The sequence below is a fragment of the Psammomys obesus genome, unplaced genomic scaffold (assembly GCF_907164565.1).
Source record: "Psammomys obesus unplaced genomic scaffold, mPsaObe1.curated_primary_1811, whole genome shotgun sequence".
NCBI classification, from domain to species: domain Eukaryota; kingdom Metazoa; phylum Chordata; class Mammalia; order Rodentia; family Muridae; genus Psammomys; species Psammomys obesus.
Window position 1 is genome coordinate 9,209,102 of NW_026585504.1, and position 14,956 is coordinate 9,224,057.

A 14,956-nucleotide genomic window follows, 5' to 3' on the forward strand; every position below is an offset into this window, starting at 1 on the left:
GAAGATTCCTGATTTACTTTCTTTTTCTTTCTTCTTTACAACTGCATGAAGGCTGTGTGTGAGCGTGACTAGAAACTGAACCCCATATTTCCTTTTTTTAAAAAAAAATAATTAATTTAATTTAATTTTATGTGAATTAATGTGGAGGTGTCAGATCCCTTGGAATTGGCATTACAGACAGTTGTGAGCTGGCATGTGGGGGCTGGGAATTGAACCCAGATCCTTTGGAAGAGCAGACAGTGCTCTTAACCACTGAGCCATCTCTCCAGCCCTCCTGAACCCCATATTTCAAATCAGTTTAGCCTAGACAATGACCCCCAGGTGACAATCCATTTCTTAGGATCTGCTCTTTCTATACAGGAGTTCTATCTACTTTTTTTCTCTTAAAATTCTTTTAAACCTATGATCCCATAATAAAACTTCTTCCTGAATCTTACCCTTCTACGGTTTGTGAATTTCACTGTTCAAATTTGAGAGACAAAGCCCTGGCAGTCACTAACTTGGTGGAAATGTTGTGTGACCATGACCTTCTAGAACCCTGACTTCTAAGTTAAGCCCACACAAGAATAGAGAGCCTGTCATATTCAAGGACCCCATCCCTACCCCATATGGCTTTCCCCAGCCTTTTCACATCTCAAGACTACCTATCACAAGCTAAAACATCTACAGTGTAGTTCTCAGGAAGAAATACTCCCCTGCTCCTATTTAGAACTAGTATTAAATGGAACCTCTCCAATACTCTGCCTTCCAACATGAGAAAAACTGCAATTCATCATACATGCTACAGAAACTCTATTTTGATATATTCCTTATATATCAAGCATGCAAGATATTGCTCTGTTTAAGAAACAGAGCAAAGATTTTGACAAAATGGAGCACAGGATTCTTACCATTATGTCTTCACCATTCTGTGTACCTTGAAGCAAGCTCTTCATAAGCTCTACATTTTCACCCAGATGTTTCAATTCAAATGCATGCTGTCTCAGGCATGTATTCAAGGATACAGTGAATTCTTGGATTAATTTCTCAACTATATGAGAAGAATGAGCTTGAGGCATCAGCTTGGTCACTGCAGCAATCAACCAGGCTTTTGTTTCTGAAGAAACAAAGTCACTCATAAGTAACTTGTAGAGTCTGGTTATAATCTCCTCTGGACTTTCTTCATCTAGGAGATAGGAATACTCTCCTAACACCTAGAGTAAAACAAAAATGGTGGATGTGTAAATACCAATCAGATAGTATACCATATTCAGACCTATTGCTAGAATGAACATCTGTCTTACACATATTTCTATGATAAACATTATTGAAGAAACAGTATAATAAAAAAGAACTGGAACTCATCAGTAACAATATATGAAGTAAAATACCTTTAAAGGTTAATGTTCTTCTTCTGAACCTCTTAGAGGCTGGCTTTATTTTCCAGTAAGAATTTAAGAAGGCAGGTCTCACATATAAGTTATTAAGAGAAAGATTTTACAATTTTTTTTTGGTTGTTGTTTTCTAGTGTTTTTGTTTGTTGTTGTTTTCCAAGACAGGGCTTTTCTGTGTAGCCTTGGCTGCCCTGTTCTGTAGACCAGGCTATCTTGAACTCGGAGATCCACCTGCCTCTGCCTCCCAAGTGCTGGGATTAAAGGAGTGCACCACCATTGTTCAGCTCCAGTATTTCTTAAGGTCTCTCATAAAACACAGGTTTCTACTGTCTATCAGTAGAAAGTGTAACTTAGTGAGACTGTAGAGAGGATCCAGAGTACATATCTGAACAAGCACCAGCTGACACTGACAAAGACAATTCACAGGACTTGTCAAGAATAGTGATCATTCTACATACCCTTTTTTCACATTTAACTTACTCAAGAGACATACCATTTGACTGGCCTAACAATTGATCATTTTATAAATGATAAAATTATCATCTTATAAGTATAATTCAAGGAATATAAAATCTTTCCTAAAAGGCATTTACCGTATAACTTCATATCTTTAGCATAACAATAGTACCAACAAAAAAAGAAAAGCTAGGTGTGATAGCAAACCTTTAATCCCAGCAGAGGCAAGTGGATCTCTGTGAGTTCAAGGCCACCCTGGTTTATAGAGTGAGTTCCAGGGCAGCCAGGGCTACACAGAGAAACCATGTCTAGAAAAACAAAAAGCAAGCATGAAAACAAACAAACAAAAAGAAATGGGATAGGGAGGGAAGGAGTCATACCTATAATCCTAGCCCCTGGGAGGCTGAGACAGCAGTGAGTTCTAAGCTAGCTAGTGCTGCACAGTGAGTTTCAGGCCTGTCTGGGCTACAGTGATTACCCTGTCTTTAAAAGCCCAAAAGAAGAAAATCTAAGCAACACAGTGAAATACAAATTTAAGAACAAACAAAATTATTGGATATGGCACTGTAGGCCTGTTGTCCTGGAGAGCTGAAGCACAAGAGGTATGAATTCAAGGCCAGCCAAGGCTGCAAAGTGAGATCCTACTCCTCTCAAAAACAAACAAACAACAACAACAACACAGTAATTTTAAAGGTGGCTTTAAGAAATAAAAGATGTAAAGTTCCAGAAGAGCAGGTAACCTGAGTTTTAAGGGACTTCTGTTTTGTGAGAAGATCAATTATTTCCCCCTATTATTCCCATTAAGGGTACCCAAAGGCCACTGACACTTACGTAAAACATACAGATAGGGTCTGGGAATCTAGCTCAGTTAGTGTTTGCGTAGCATACATGAAGGCCTGGGTTTGATGCCCAAGAAGCATAAAACCAAGTATGGTGGTGCATGCCTGTAATCCTAAAAAGCAGAAGCCAAAGATTCAGAAAATCAAGGCTTTCCATGGCTACACAGCAAGTTTGAGTCTAGTCTGGGATACAGAAGACTTGTCTAAAAACAAAAACAAAAACAAAATATGAAATGAAACAAAGAACAACAAAACACACCTTTACTAAAAGGCGAGACCAGTAAAATGGCACAAAGTAAAAAATAAGAATATAGTTAAGAGATAAGAGAAAACATTGGGAAAAAAAAAAACAAAACTGAAACTAAGATGAGCTGAATGATTTCTGAAGAAAACATGTTAAGTTATAATAATGTGTATGTAAGATACTATGCTCACCCAACTCATAACTTGAAGAAATCTCTGTGGATAGAAAGTATTTTCCATGTCTAGTAAAGTAAGGTAAGACTGAACTGCATAGAGTCTTAATTGTTGATCTTCTACTTCATCATCAAAACCTACAAAGAAATTGAAATACTAGTTTAGTTTCCAATTGCCAATGTCTGTAATTTAAAAAAAAATTCTTTTAATTCTTTACCAACCTTCAGCTAGCAGTCTCAGGAAGTTACTGAGAATATCAGGGTGCATTACATCTCCTCCCACTGAGAACACAGCATTCATTGTCTGAATAAACCACACATTGTCAGGAGCATATGTGTCCATTGTTAAGAACAAGTCGAGTCGTCGTCATGTCACTCCCTGAAATCCCTCTCTACAACACAAGTTATGCCAGTATGGCAGCTTATCTCTACCAAAATGCTCCCTAGCCCAGTCCTGTATGAATGCATGCTCAGTAAGTGAATAACTAAGTTACTTTACCAAGCCCTAGGCTTACAGAGAACAGGTATTTAATAAATAAACACGAGTAATTTGAAGAAATGAGCCAGCTACCTTGTGGCAAACAAATCATGGAAAATTCCTACATATTTTAGAGGGGCTAAAGCTGTGGTGTGTCCACTTAAGAAAATGATGTACCTCTTTCTAATATAGTTTTCATCAGTTCTAAAGATATCATTCTGCTAGGCCAAAGCTATAGCACTGCTATGCAGGATACATTTAACCAAGTTAAATGTATTCTGTTCCAAGAGACATCTTAAAAACAAAAACAAAGACCTAAGCTGTGTACACAAGTTCTGATACTTAAGAATCAGAAATTAAGAATTACTTTATTTCTGGGTCCCTGAACTCAATTCACAAGTAGCCACATCTGTACCACCATTTTATTCATTTATTTTTAAATTTTTATTATTTATTTTATGTAGATGCATGTACACTTGCACGCCAAAAGAGGGCATCAGAGCCCTGTATGTGACCTCTAAGCCAGCTTTCCAGACCCTGTACCACCATTTTCAAGTCAGTGAATAAAAGTATTGTATGAGTCATATTTGAAGCAAAGGATATTTCTCAGCCAACTCAGCTATTTTGCCAACTAAATTGATGATGATATACTCTTCTTTGCTCTGATGTAAATATTCAAGCATTTTCTGTACAATAACTACTACATTCTGTGCATTTGTAATTCTGTAAAGAAGTTCCAGGGTCTGTTGAGAGAATAAAAACAGTATTATAAAATGATGCAAGTTAACACCAGTAAATATAATAAATGTGTTTAGAATAAGTTAACTGTTCTGCTTTTGTACAGATTTTCAGGAGAGTCAGTTAACGGTGATAAGAAATTGTCGATTTTGTTGGGTTAAAGCTCAGTGGTAGGCCAGTACTTAGTTGTCTAGAATATGAGAGTTGCTAGGTCCTATTCTTCAATTCCAAAAAATAAAAAAAAATGAAAAAGTGTAAATTTCAACTAAGTTGAGAGGCGGTAAGAGGGAACCTGTAAGCTGTAAGTGATAGGAAGGGGGAAATGAGGAAACTGGGGAGGGAACAGCACCACGAGCCTGGTGAAAGGCATCTATGTTTCTGCAGCTGAGAGAGACCGTTACAGTGGAGACGCCCTCAGGATTTACAGGGGGAACAAAGAGGCATGCGAAGGGCACATGCAAGGACTGATGTGTGGGCCCTGTGTTAGCACTGTGGCACAGGTTTGTTTTATTAAAAAGAAACCTAAAAAGAAAAGATAAGCGATGTAAGAAGTTAATAATGATAAGGAAACTGTATTGAACTGTGTTCAACTAACACAAAAAATGCAAGCTGTAAGTCCGATAAAATAAATGAGCTGTACTATTTTTTTCCTGTTCTTGGAATCTTTTTAACTTTTAAGCTATTTTAAAACATGAACTACATGCCTATATGTACATGCATATATGCAAATAATTTATTTTTAAAATAACTTAAAATTCAAAATTTATAATCTTAAAATTTTTTGTTTTTGTTTTTTTCAAGACAGGGTTTTTCTGTTTAACAGTCCTGGCTTTCCTAAACTCACTTTGTAGACCAGGCTGACCTCAAACTCACAGCAATCTGCCTCCCTTTGTCTCCCTGAGTGTTTGGATTAAACGCCATGTGCCACCATGCACGGCTCCATAATCTTTTTTTAAAAAAGACTTCTTTACTTATATTTTACGTATATAAGTGTTCTATCTGTATTTACACCTGCATGCCAGAAGAGGACATCAGATGACATTATAGATGGTTGTGAGCCACCATGTGGTTGCCAGGAACTAAACTCGGGACCATAATCTTTAGAAACTATTTTTTTTTTTAGGCATAATACAGTGTTCAGTCAAGCTCAATTTTACCTCACTACTTTGAAGCTATTAAGGTATTTAATATTCATTTTTAAGATGTAGGGTTTATTTTTGTTTTATGTATATGTGTTTTGTCTGCATGTATGTCTGTGTATCACATGTGTGCCTGGTGCCAGAGCCAGAAAAGGGCATTTGATGCCCTGAAATTGGAGTTACAAATGTGAACTGCCTTGTAGGTTCTGGGAACCAAACATGGGTCCTCTGTCAGCGGAGCAAATGCTTATAACCACTAATCCATCTCTCTAGCTCTATGTTCTTTTTTTTCTTTTTTAAATGCTCATTATAATAGCAAGGCATGGTGGTGCATGCCTTTAATCCCAGCACTCAGAAGGCAGAAGGAGGCCTCTGCGAGTCTGAGTCCAGCCTGGTCCACAAAGCAAGTTTCAGAACAGTTGGAGCTGTTATACAAAGAATCCCTGTCTAAAAAAAAAAAAGAAAAAGAAAAAAGAAACATTATGTAAAATAAACTTCCCATTTTTCTTAAATAGGCCCCATATACCTCTCAAAATAAAGTTATTTCTCTAAAAGAGAATGAACAGAACTCTTTATGTAGATACCCAGTGGATATTGAATCAATTTAATAAAAGGAAGGCATCAGAACATTAGCATAATTTCTCTTCCAAGAAGTTCAAATTATCTTATAGTTCTATTGAATTAACAGTTTTCCTATTTAACAGTGAGTTCATTTAATAGGCATCATAAATTATGTATTATATATAACTGGAGTATGTTTTACTTTATACTAATACAAGGACCCAGGACTAGAATTCAGTCCCCAATATTATAGTACTTACATTGATAAAACAAATAAATCAATGACTTTATATACATAAGTGGACCTATGCTTTCCAACATTTCTGTGGGCTGACTATGGTGACACACCTATAATCCTAACATTTGGTGACTGAGGCAGGGGTAGCACAAGTTTGAGTCTAGCCTGTGCTACATAGTAAGGCCTTGTCTCATAAAACAAAAACCCCAGCATAGTAGTACTTTTTAGAAAACTAACAACCTTCCATGAGGGACTATCTGACAGTCTGCAGTGGCTGGGAAGGGGCATCAGCTTTCTTCAGTGATTAGCCACCCGTGCTCATGTTAGCAACTCTATCTAATTAAACTCATGCACAAAGACATGACGGGAAGCAGAAGAGGGGATAAGAGAAGGTAACAGGAAAATGACAAACGCACATTACATACACCAAACTGTCAAAGTATAAAATTGAAATTTTAAAAGTAGAAAGAATTAAACATATATAAAAGGTAAAATATACTTGCACACATAAACATCCACTGGCTATCATTTTAATCTCTCAAGAATATCAAAAAAAGTTTTCAAAACTTACCACTTTAAACACACTATCCAAAATATTTTACCTTTCTTTTTTAAAAAGGAGATTTAATTTTTATTTATGTGGATCTTTATCTGTGTCTGTGTGAATGTATGCCACATGTGTGCAGGTGCCTGGAGGCCAAGAAAGGGCAGGTTGGATCCCCTGCAGCTGGTGGGTTTGGAACTGAACTCTAGAAGAGCAGCGAGCACTCTTAACTGCTGAGTCATTCTCTCTTCAGCCCTAATTTACCTCTCTTTTAATAATGGGATCAGGGTGGTCTAGGCATTCAATTATGGTTATCTGGTGTTGAAGAGCCAGAGAAGGATCCTGCTGGATAACATAGGTAAGAGCCTTCAGTCCTAGAAATAAAGATCACATTACAGTTCAACGACCTCAAATACGTACCCAGCAAAATTCAAAAGCTCTCTTTCCAATTTCCATCATAAGAACCAATTACCTTACCTAAATATTTGAGGTTTATTTTAGGTGACAGAACAAATTTTCCAATGCACTTGACAGCCTTCTCAAGTAATTCTGATTTAGGATAAATAGAATAAATTGTGTGTACACATTCAAACAGAATGGCTAAAGAAAGGAAATACAAAATGACAGATATATTTAAGTACAATAGAAGAACAACTTTGTGTACAACTTGCAATAAAACTAACAGGGAGATATGTTTTAGTCTAAAATCTTATTTATAAAAAAATTCTAAAGAAAAAAATTTATTTTCATGCTTATACCGGTTATATAGGTTAAGCTAACACAGTACAACTTAAAGAAAAATTTGTCACCATCAAAAACAGAATTATGCATTCATTCATACAAGTGTGTACTGAACACCTATGTATACCAGAAATAGTATTAGCACTATGGATGCAACAGTGAATGAAACAGATTAAAAACTCCTGCCCTTAAAAAGCCCACAATCGAACACATACATTAAAAAGTATATCATTTCTGCATAAACAGATCTTCCTAATACTCCTTGAATACTTTAAAATAATATACTTTCAAGAAGTTTCTACCACTTATACAATAATCACTCTAGTATGCACAGTCATTTATTTCAAAGGTGGGGGGTCATTACTTAAGAATCTTTAGGCTGCTTCTTTAAAAGTCGTCTCATATATAGAACAGGCTATGGGATATCTTGAAAATGTTCAAATTTAATTTTCTAATAAAGGCAAAAGAATAAGTGCAGTGATTAAAGAGGATACAAAGTCTCTAAGCTCATGTAAAGTACATGAGTGGATGCAGTTTGCCACGTGAAGAGGATCACTAAGAGGCTGAGGTGGCAGCTCAGTGAGGGAAGTGCCTGCTGGGCTCAGATCTCTGGTGGCCAAGGAAAGGCTGAGCACAGCACTGCAGATCTGTAACTCAGAACCGACGAAAGAGAGCAGAGACAAGAGGAGGCTCACTGACCAGCCAGCCTAGCTAAGATGTACGCTCCAGGTTCTGTGACGAGACCTGGTCTCAAAAACAAAGGTAAAGAGGGCTGGGAAGATGGTTCAAGGGTTAAGAATTCAGTCCCCAGCATCCACAATGGGTGGGTCCCGGCTCCAGGGGAATCTGATGCTCTCTTCTGGCTACTGAGGGTACCTACATTCATATGCACAAACCCACACATATACACAAGTACACATAATTAAAAATAAAATAAGTCTTACATTAAAAAAAATAAGATGGGGGCTGGAAAAATGACACAGTAGTTAAGAGCACTGGCCACTTTTTCAGAGGACCCAGGTTCAATTCCCAGCACCCATATAGCAGCTCAAAAGTGCCTGTAACTCCAGTTGCAGGAGATCCAACACCCTCACATAGACACATGTAGGAAAAACTCCAATTCATATAAAAATAAGAATAAATTAAAAAAAAAATAAGGTGAAGAGTGACCTTATGAGATGTCAAACTCTGAGGGTCAGACTTCTTATAGATTTATTTATTTATTTGTTTGTTTGTTTGTTTGTTTGTTTGTTTATTCTGTTTGTGCACCAGAACAGGAGAGGGCACCCGATCTCACTATAGATGGAATTGAACTCAGGACCTTTGGAAGAACAGCCAGTGTTCTTAACCTCTGAGTCATCTCTCCAGCCCCCGAGATGTAAACCTCTGACCTCCGCATTTGCACCAAGAAATAATACATACAGGTACAGGTGCACAACCACAAATATACTACACACATGTGTAACACACACAAACACAAAGATAGAGGAGAATTATTATTATTTTTAAAAGATTTTATTTATTTTATGTATGACTTGCACCTGCATGTGTGTCTGCATGCCAGAAGAGGGCATCAGATTTCAGTATGGATGGTTGTGAGCCACCAGGTGGTTGCTGGGAATTGAACTCAGGACCTCTGGAGGAGCAGCCAGTGCTCTTAAACATTGAGCCATCTCCAGCTCCCAAGAGGAGAATTATTAAGACATCATTGAATCTTATAAGGCCTGTGTAATCATAGCCAAACTGTGGTAGTGCATGCCTGTAGTCCTAGCATTCGGGGGTAAAGACAGAAGGAATGCTGACAGCTCAAGGCGTGCATGAGCTACACAGTAAGCTCCCGGCCAACGAGGAAGACACGGTAAGACTATCACAAAACAAAAATGAAGGAAACAAAAAAAGTGAGAGAGTACAGGCACAGAATCGGCAGATGTAAAACGATTACAAAGTAAAGTGCATCACAACAGAGTCACTTCATCCCTGCGGCTCCCACTGTGGTAACCATGTGTTTCCATTAAGCACGCTTGTAAGATGTTCAACATCCAACCAGCAGAATTCCACACTACATGCCACACATCAACTAGTGCAGATATTCTGCTGGAAAAGATTTCAGGTAACATCTTCCACAGCTGAGTAAAATAAACCAGAATCTGAATTACTATCAAGGAGGGAGCTGATTTTTACCATTAACTACTCCGTAGGAAGTGAACCTAAGACACTGACTGTATATTCCGGTGACATACTTTGCAACATGAAAATGGGCAACCACCACAACCCATCCTCAGACTACTTGTGTAACCCTATCAACTAAAAATGATTTTTGTATTTTACAAAGGTTCAAAGCAAACAGAGAGAGGAAGCGGGGAGATGGCTCAGTAGGTAAAGCACTTGCCATACAAACCTGGTGACCTGAATTTGATTCCAGGGCCCATGCAGCGGGAGAGAAGAACAAACTCTACTAAGCTGTCCTCTGAATTCCACAGGCAAGATATGGACTGTAAGCATTTTTATGGGCATGCACACATAGACAACAACAACAAGAAATTAAGATTTCTTCTTAAAAAGGAGAATATGCCATGACCTTATTTATTTTTGCTCTCTGGGCAAGGAGGTGATGCAGTTCCGGACAGTGAACTCTCTCCACGACTGTGGTCCCTCTGCGCACACCTGGGCTGTGCTATGTACAGAGCCAGTGCTTTGGTTGTTGTGGGTTTGGGGTTTTTTTTGTTTGTTTGTTTCTGCTTTTGTTTTTTGATTTAAATTGGTGATTTTTATGCTTATCTTCAAGGCTGGCTTAAGTATAAATTTGTTTTTTAAAACACTTGAAAAATTAAAGGACTCATTTTATAAAAAAAAAAAAAAAAAAAAAGGAGAATATGCAATAGAAACCTGTGAAAACTATGGGAACACGTGCTTATAATCCCAGCACTGAGAAAGTAGAAGCATGAGTATCAAGTGTTCAAGGTCTTAGCCATTCTATCAGTGGGCTGGGTGGGGGGGGAGAAGAGGGAGGGAGGGTGGTAATGGGAGGAGACAAGACACTACAGCTGGGATACAAAGTGAATAAATTGTAATAATAATAAAAAAAAGAATTCAAGGTCACCTTCAGCTATGTAGGGATTTGAGGCCAGTATGGGCTCTATGAGATTCTGTTTGAGAGAAGAAGAAAGGAGAAAGAAGAAAAAAAAAAGAAAAAGAAAAAGAAAGAAAGAAAAAAGAAAAAGGAAGGAAGGAAGGAAGGAAGGAAGGAAGGAAGGAAAGAAGGAAGGAAGGAAAGGAAGAAGAAAAAAGAAATCTATGTGACTTGAAAAATCTAAAATATTTAGTATCATGGTCACTATTAGAAAAAAACACTGTTGAACCCTTAACTATGATATTACAACAGTCCTAAGTACGATTTAAAATGATATTCTGTTTTTTCTATTATATCTGATTCTTTTCTTGCTATTCAGAACTCTCCTGGTATCAAATTTGTTTCACAAACAAAATAAAAAACCTCGTTATCATCCATCTAAACTCTAAATTTTTATACTCAGACACTCATGAGACTACTGGGCTATCAGTATAGAAAATAGCAATACCCTCCCCTTCTGAGAAAAAGAGAGGGGCGAAAGGGGAAGTAGGGGTGTGAGAGTGGGACCAGGGGAGAGGGGGCTGGAATTAGGCTAGAAAGAGATTAAATTAATACATAAATGAAAATAAAAATGAAAAAAAATGAAAAAATAAAGAAAATATTAATATCTCGAAATTTATACTTAGGCATAATTAGGTTGAAAATTAATTTGATTTTTTTTTCTTTTCTTTTCTTTTTTTGAAGGGACAACACGGGGTCTCATATACCCCAGGCTGACCTTGAACTCACTATGTAGTGAACCTCAAGGATTCTCCCGTTATACATACACACCCCCAACATGCTGGGATTACAGCCAGAGGCCTACACCTTACACCCAGAACTCCATGCATGGTAGACAGGCACTCTAGCAACTGAGCTACATCTATCTCCTATTTGATAGATATTGAAATTTATTTTCCCACCTAGAATTTTCCAACACCGCAAAAATCGGTATATATACTTATAGCTGAGAGAACAGCCATTATGCCTTCCTCTTTCTGCAGTGGTTACAACAAAAGGTGCTTCTGAGGTTTCTAAGCTTAAAAACACATCAGGATGAGAGAGATAGGCTAGTGGGTAAAGGCCCCTGCCACAAGATCCTGGCAACCTAAGTTCAATTACTGGAACCCACAAGCAGATGGAGAGAACCACATTACAAAGGTGCTCCAATTCTACATGCAAAGCTACACATATACATCATCAATACAAACAAATGCCATAATAACAATAAAGCATTATAATCTGTTTACTCAATAACAATCTAAGCCTCTATCCAAATACCAAGTAGAAATTATTAAATTAAAAATTGTAGTGTTCTAACATTCTAGCTTTGATATTTTGGGTTGGATTATGCTTAAACAAAATTCAGAGTTGTTTAGATTAGATGGTTAACAAGTTTAAGAACTTCAAATAGAAACTATTTACAAAATATGTCACAGCTTTAATGAATTATCTTCAAATTAGATGTTTTGGTGGGTGTTTTCAACAAAGACAATTATAATAAGGAATTTAAATACGTATTTAGAAGATGTCACAATTTCATGGCTGAAAAGATAGTTCATTTGTAAAGTGCTTGTCAGATCAGCATGAGGAACAAACATCAGGACCTCTGTAAATTCCCCAGGACCCATAGGAAAAGCCAGACAGTGGTACATGCTGACACCCAGTGCTGGAGCAAAGGCAGAGGGAAGCCTGGAACACACTGGTCAGCAAGCTATCTCATCAGCAAGCCCCAGCTCTAGTGAAAGACCCTGTCTGTCTCAGAAAGTAGGATAAACAGCTCTGAGGAACGACACCCAAGACTGGCCTGGCCTCCACACGGATGTGCATACACACCAATGTGCATATACTTGCGTATCTATACTCACACACACAGCCACAATTTCAACTTACTACTATTTTCAGTGCTTACATTAACCCGAAGAACCATCCTAGAATTAATATATAAAAAATTTCTTTGGAATTTATGGTATTCTCACACAGACTTAGCTCCAACACTGAAAAGCATTATTAGTCACAGGAAAACATGTTCACGTTTTACCTACCATAAGTGACATTGTGATTTAACTCGGCTCTTCGTAAGGATTCATCAAGAACATCATACATTAATTCACTTGTCCTGTTTAAGAGATATTTTATTTGCGGGAGAATTATAGTATTCTAACCCAACAAAACAGTTTTTCAAACTTCTCTCTTTAAAACTGAGGATCTACAGAAGACAAGTGGAAAAAATTCATTTTACAGTAAAGTTATACAAAATTACACATCAAAAGAACATTTGGTCTTTTCATGAAATAATCTTCCTACTTTACCAAAAGGGACTAATTTAGCCAATGAGGAGACAGAGAGGTCAATCAACCCTGACCCGACCTGGTCCTAATTTACAAACCAGACTGTTATTTGATGAAGCATGTCCTCTTACAATTTTATTTACAACAAAATATTTCTGTTTTAAGTTATAGGATTAATATTTCACATATCTAGATTATTTCTGGTAGTATACTACTGTTTATCAACTGCCTTGTCTTTTTCTGAAGAGTAACTAGGTTCTTTACTAAGAAAATTTTAATTTGTACTTATATTAAAAGTAAACAAACCACTCATGTTCTATGGTCACTGATTATAATGGCAGTTAATTGGGTTGAAGTAGATACTTTTAAAAATTATAAAACAAAACTGGGTGGTGATGGTGCACATCTTTAATCCCAGCACTGGCCAGGCAGAGGCAGGTGGATCTTTGAGTTTGAGGCCAGTCTAGTCTACAGAGTGAGTTCCAGGGCAACCAAGGCTACACAGAGAAACCCTGTCTCAAAAAAAAAAAAAAAAAAAAAAAAAAGTATAAATATACAGTGAGAATCCAGAATAACACTCTAAAATTTGTCATTCTATTGTGCATTTCTTGTACTACAGCAGGCACAACCAGTCCATCTACAAAATTCAATAATACTACACCTAGGTTATAGTGTGGTTTCTCAATTTTACAAGCTAAGGTCCAAAGAGGCAAAAAACTCATGAAATATAGAAACATTTGCAAGCATGGTTGAGCTAAATATTAATAACCTAAGATGCACAATGCTAGAAAACACAAGAAAATAACAGATGTTTTTATAAAACATTTTCTTAAGAAAAAGTTTTAATTAAATACATTTTTTTTTCCCAGATAGGGTTTCTCTATGTAGCCTTGGTTGTCCTAGACTTGCTTTGTAGACCAGGCTGCCTTGAACTCACAGAGATCTGCCTGCCTCTGCCTCCTTAAGTGCTGGGATTACAGGTATGTGCTACCAGATGTTTAATGAACTGCTTTATAATCATGTTAGGAAGTAAACATTTTTACTTTGCCACATTAAGCACATGAATTATAAATTATAAATATTTAAAATACTTTTTTCCACTTTGGTTTTTTGAAACAGGGTTTCTCTGTATAGTTCAAGGCTGGCCTTGAACTCAGAGCTCTGCCTGCCTCTGCCTTCCAAGTTCTGGGATTAAAGGCGTGTGCCACCACTGACCGGTACTTTAAAAATAATTTTTAATTTATTTTATGTGTATGGGTGTTTTTTTTTTCCTCATATGTCTGAGTACCACATGCACGCCTGGTGCCAGAAGAGGATGTTGGAGTTACAGATGCCTGTGAATAATCACAAGGGTATTGAGAATCAAATTTGGGTCTTCTGTAAGAGCAACAAATGCTCTTAACTTTTGAGCATAATTTTTGAGCAATCTCTCCAGTCCCATGAACTGTAAGATTTATTAACATAGAATTTCATTTTAGTTTAGTCAGCAAAGGAGAGAGCATTCTAATTTTCTATACTATAAGAGCCAGACTCTACACATCTGTTTAATTGTGCCTAGTTAACATTTGATTGAACTACGTGAAAGTAAAAAGTATCTTCCTCATCTTTGTATCCATCCTCCAAGTTCATCCATGAAGAAGTTAACAAGAACAAAATTAGTAAGACTGTTAAACTTCCTTAAAGTTACTTCACGTAGTTATGCCACACGATGACATAAAGTTGTCTTTAAACCAGTACGGTGTAATGCAGTTAACATGAAATTACTAATTTTCAGGCAGAATTCCAAAAGCCTTGAACTAGAGCTCCAATAGGGCGGAATTATTTAGAACTGGTGGATGCTGACACAAAGCTGAAGTGGCACTTTGCAAAGCAACACACTAGAGGATGGTCCCTTAATGGCTAAGAGTTAAAACACGCCTGTAGCCATTGCATAACATCAATGCCAGAACACTGGCCAGCAGGTATTTCCTTAGGACAGAAAGATCCTCACTCCCAAACAAACCAAGTGCAATTAGACTTGCCCTCAAATACTT

At 37.2% G+C, this 14,956-nt stretch overlaps 1 protein-coding gene across 1 annotated transcript in view; it reads right to left on the reverse strand.

Annotated features, from left to right (window-relative positions):
- The window catches only part of Ap4e1 (adaptor related protein complex 4 subunit epsilon 1), a 67,536-nt gene that overhangs the window by 21,424 nt on the left and 31,156 nt on the right, over positions 1-14,956 (reverse strand). The window contains exons 8-14 of the mRNA XM_055618816.1: positions 12,678-12,751; positions 7,260-7,382; positions 7,047-7,156; positions 4,166-4,305; positions 3,307-3,419; positions 3,104-3,222; positions 891-1,193 (exon numbers count right to left, since the gene is read on the reverse strand). Coding sequence (XP_055474791.1) covers positions 891-1,193; positions 3,104-3,222; positions 3,307-3,419; positions 4,166-4,305; positions 7,047-7,156; positions 7,260-7,382; positions 12,678-12,751 — 982 coding nt within the window. The remainder of the gene's footprint in view (positions 1-890; positions 1,194-3,103; positions 3,223-3,306; positions 3,420-4,165; positions 4,306-7,046; positions 7,157-7,259; positions 7,383-12,677; positions 12,752-14,956) is intronic.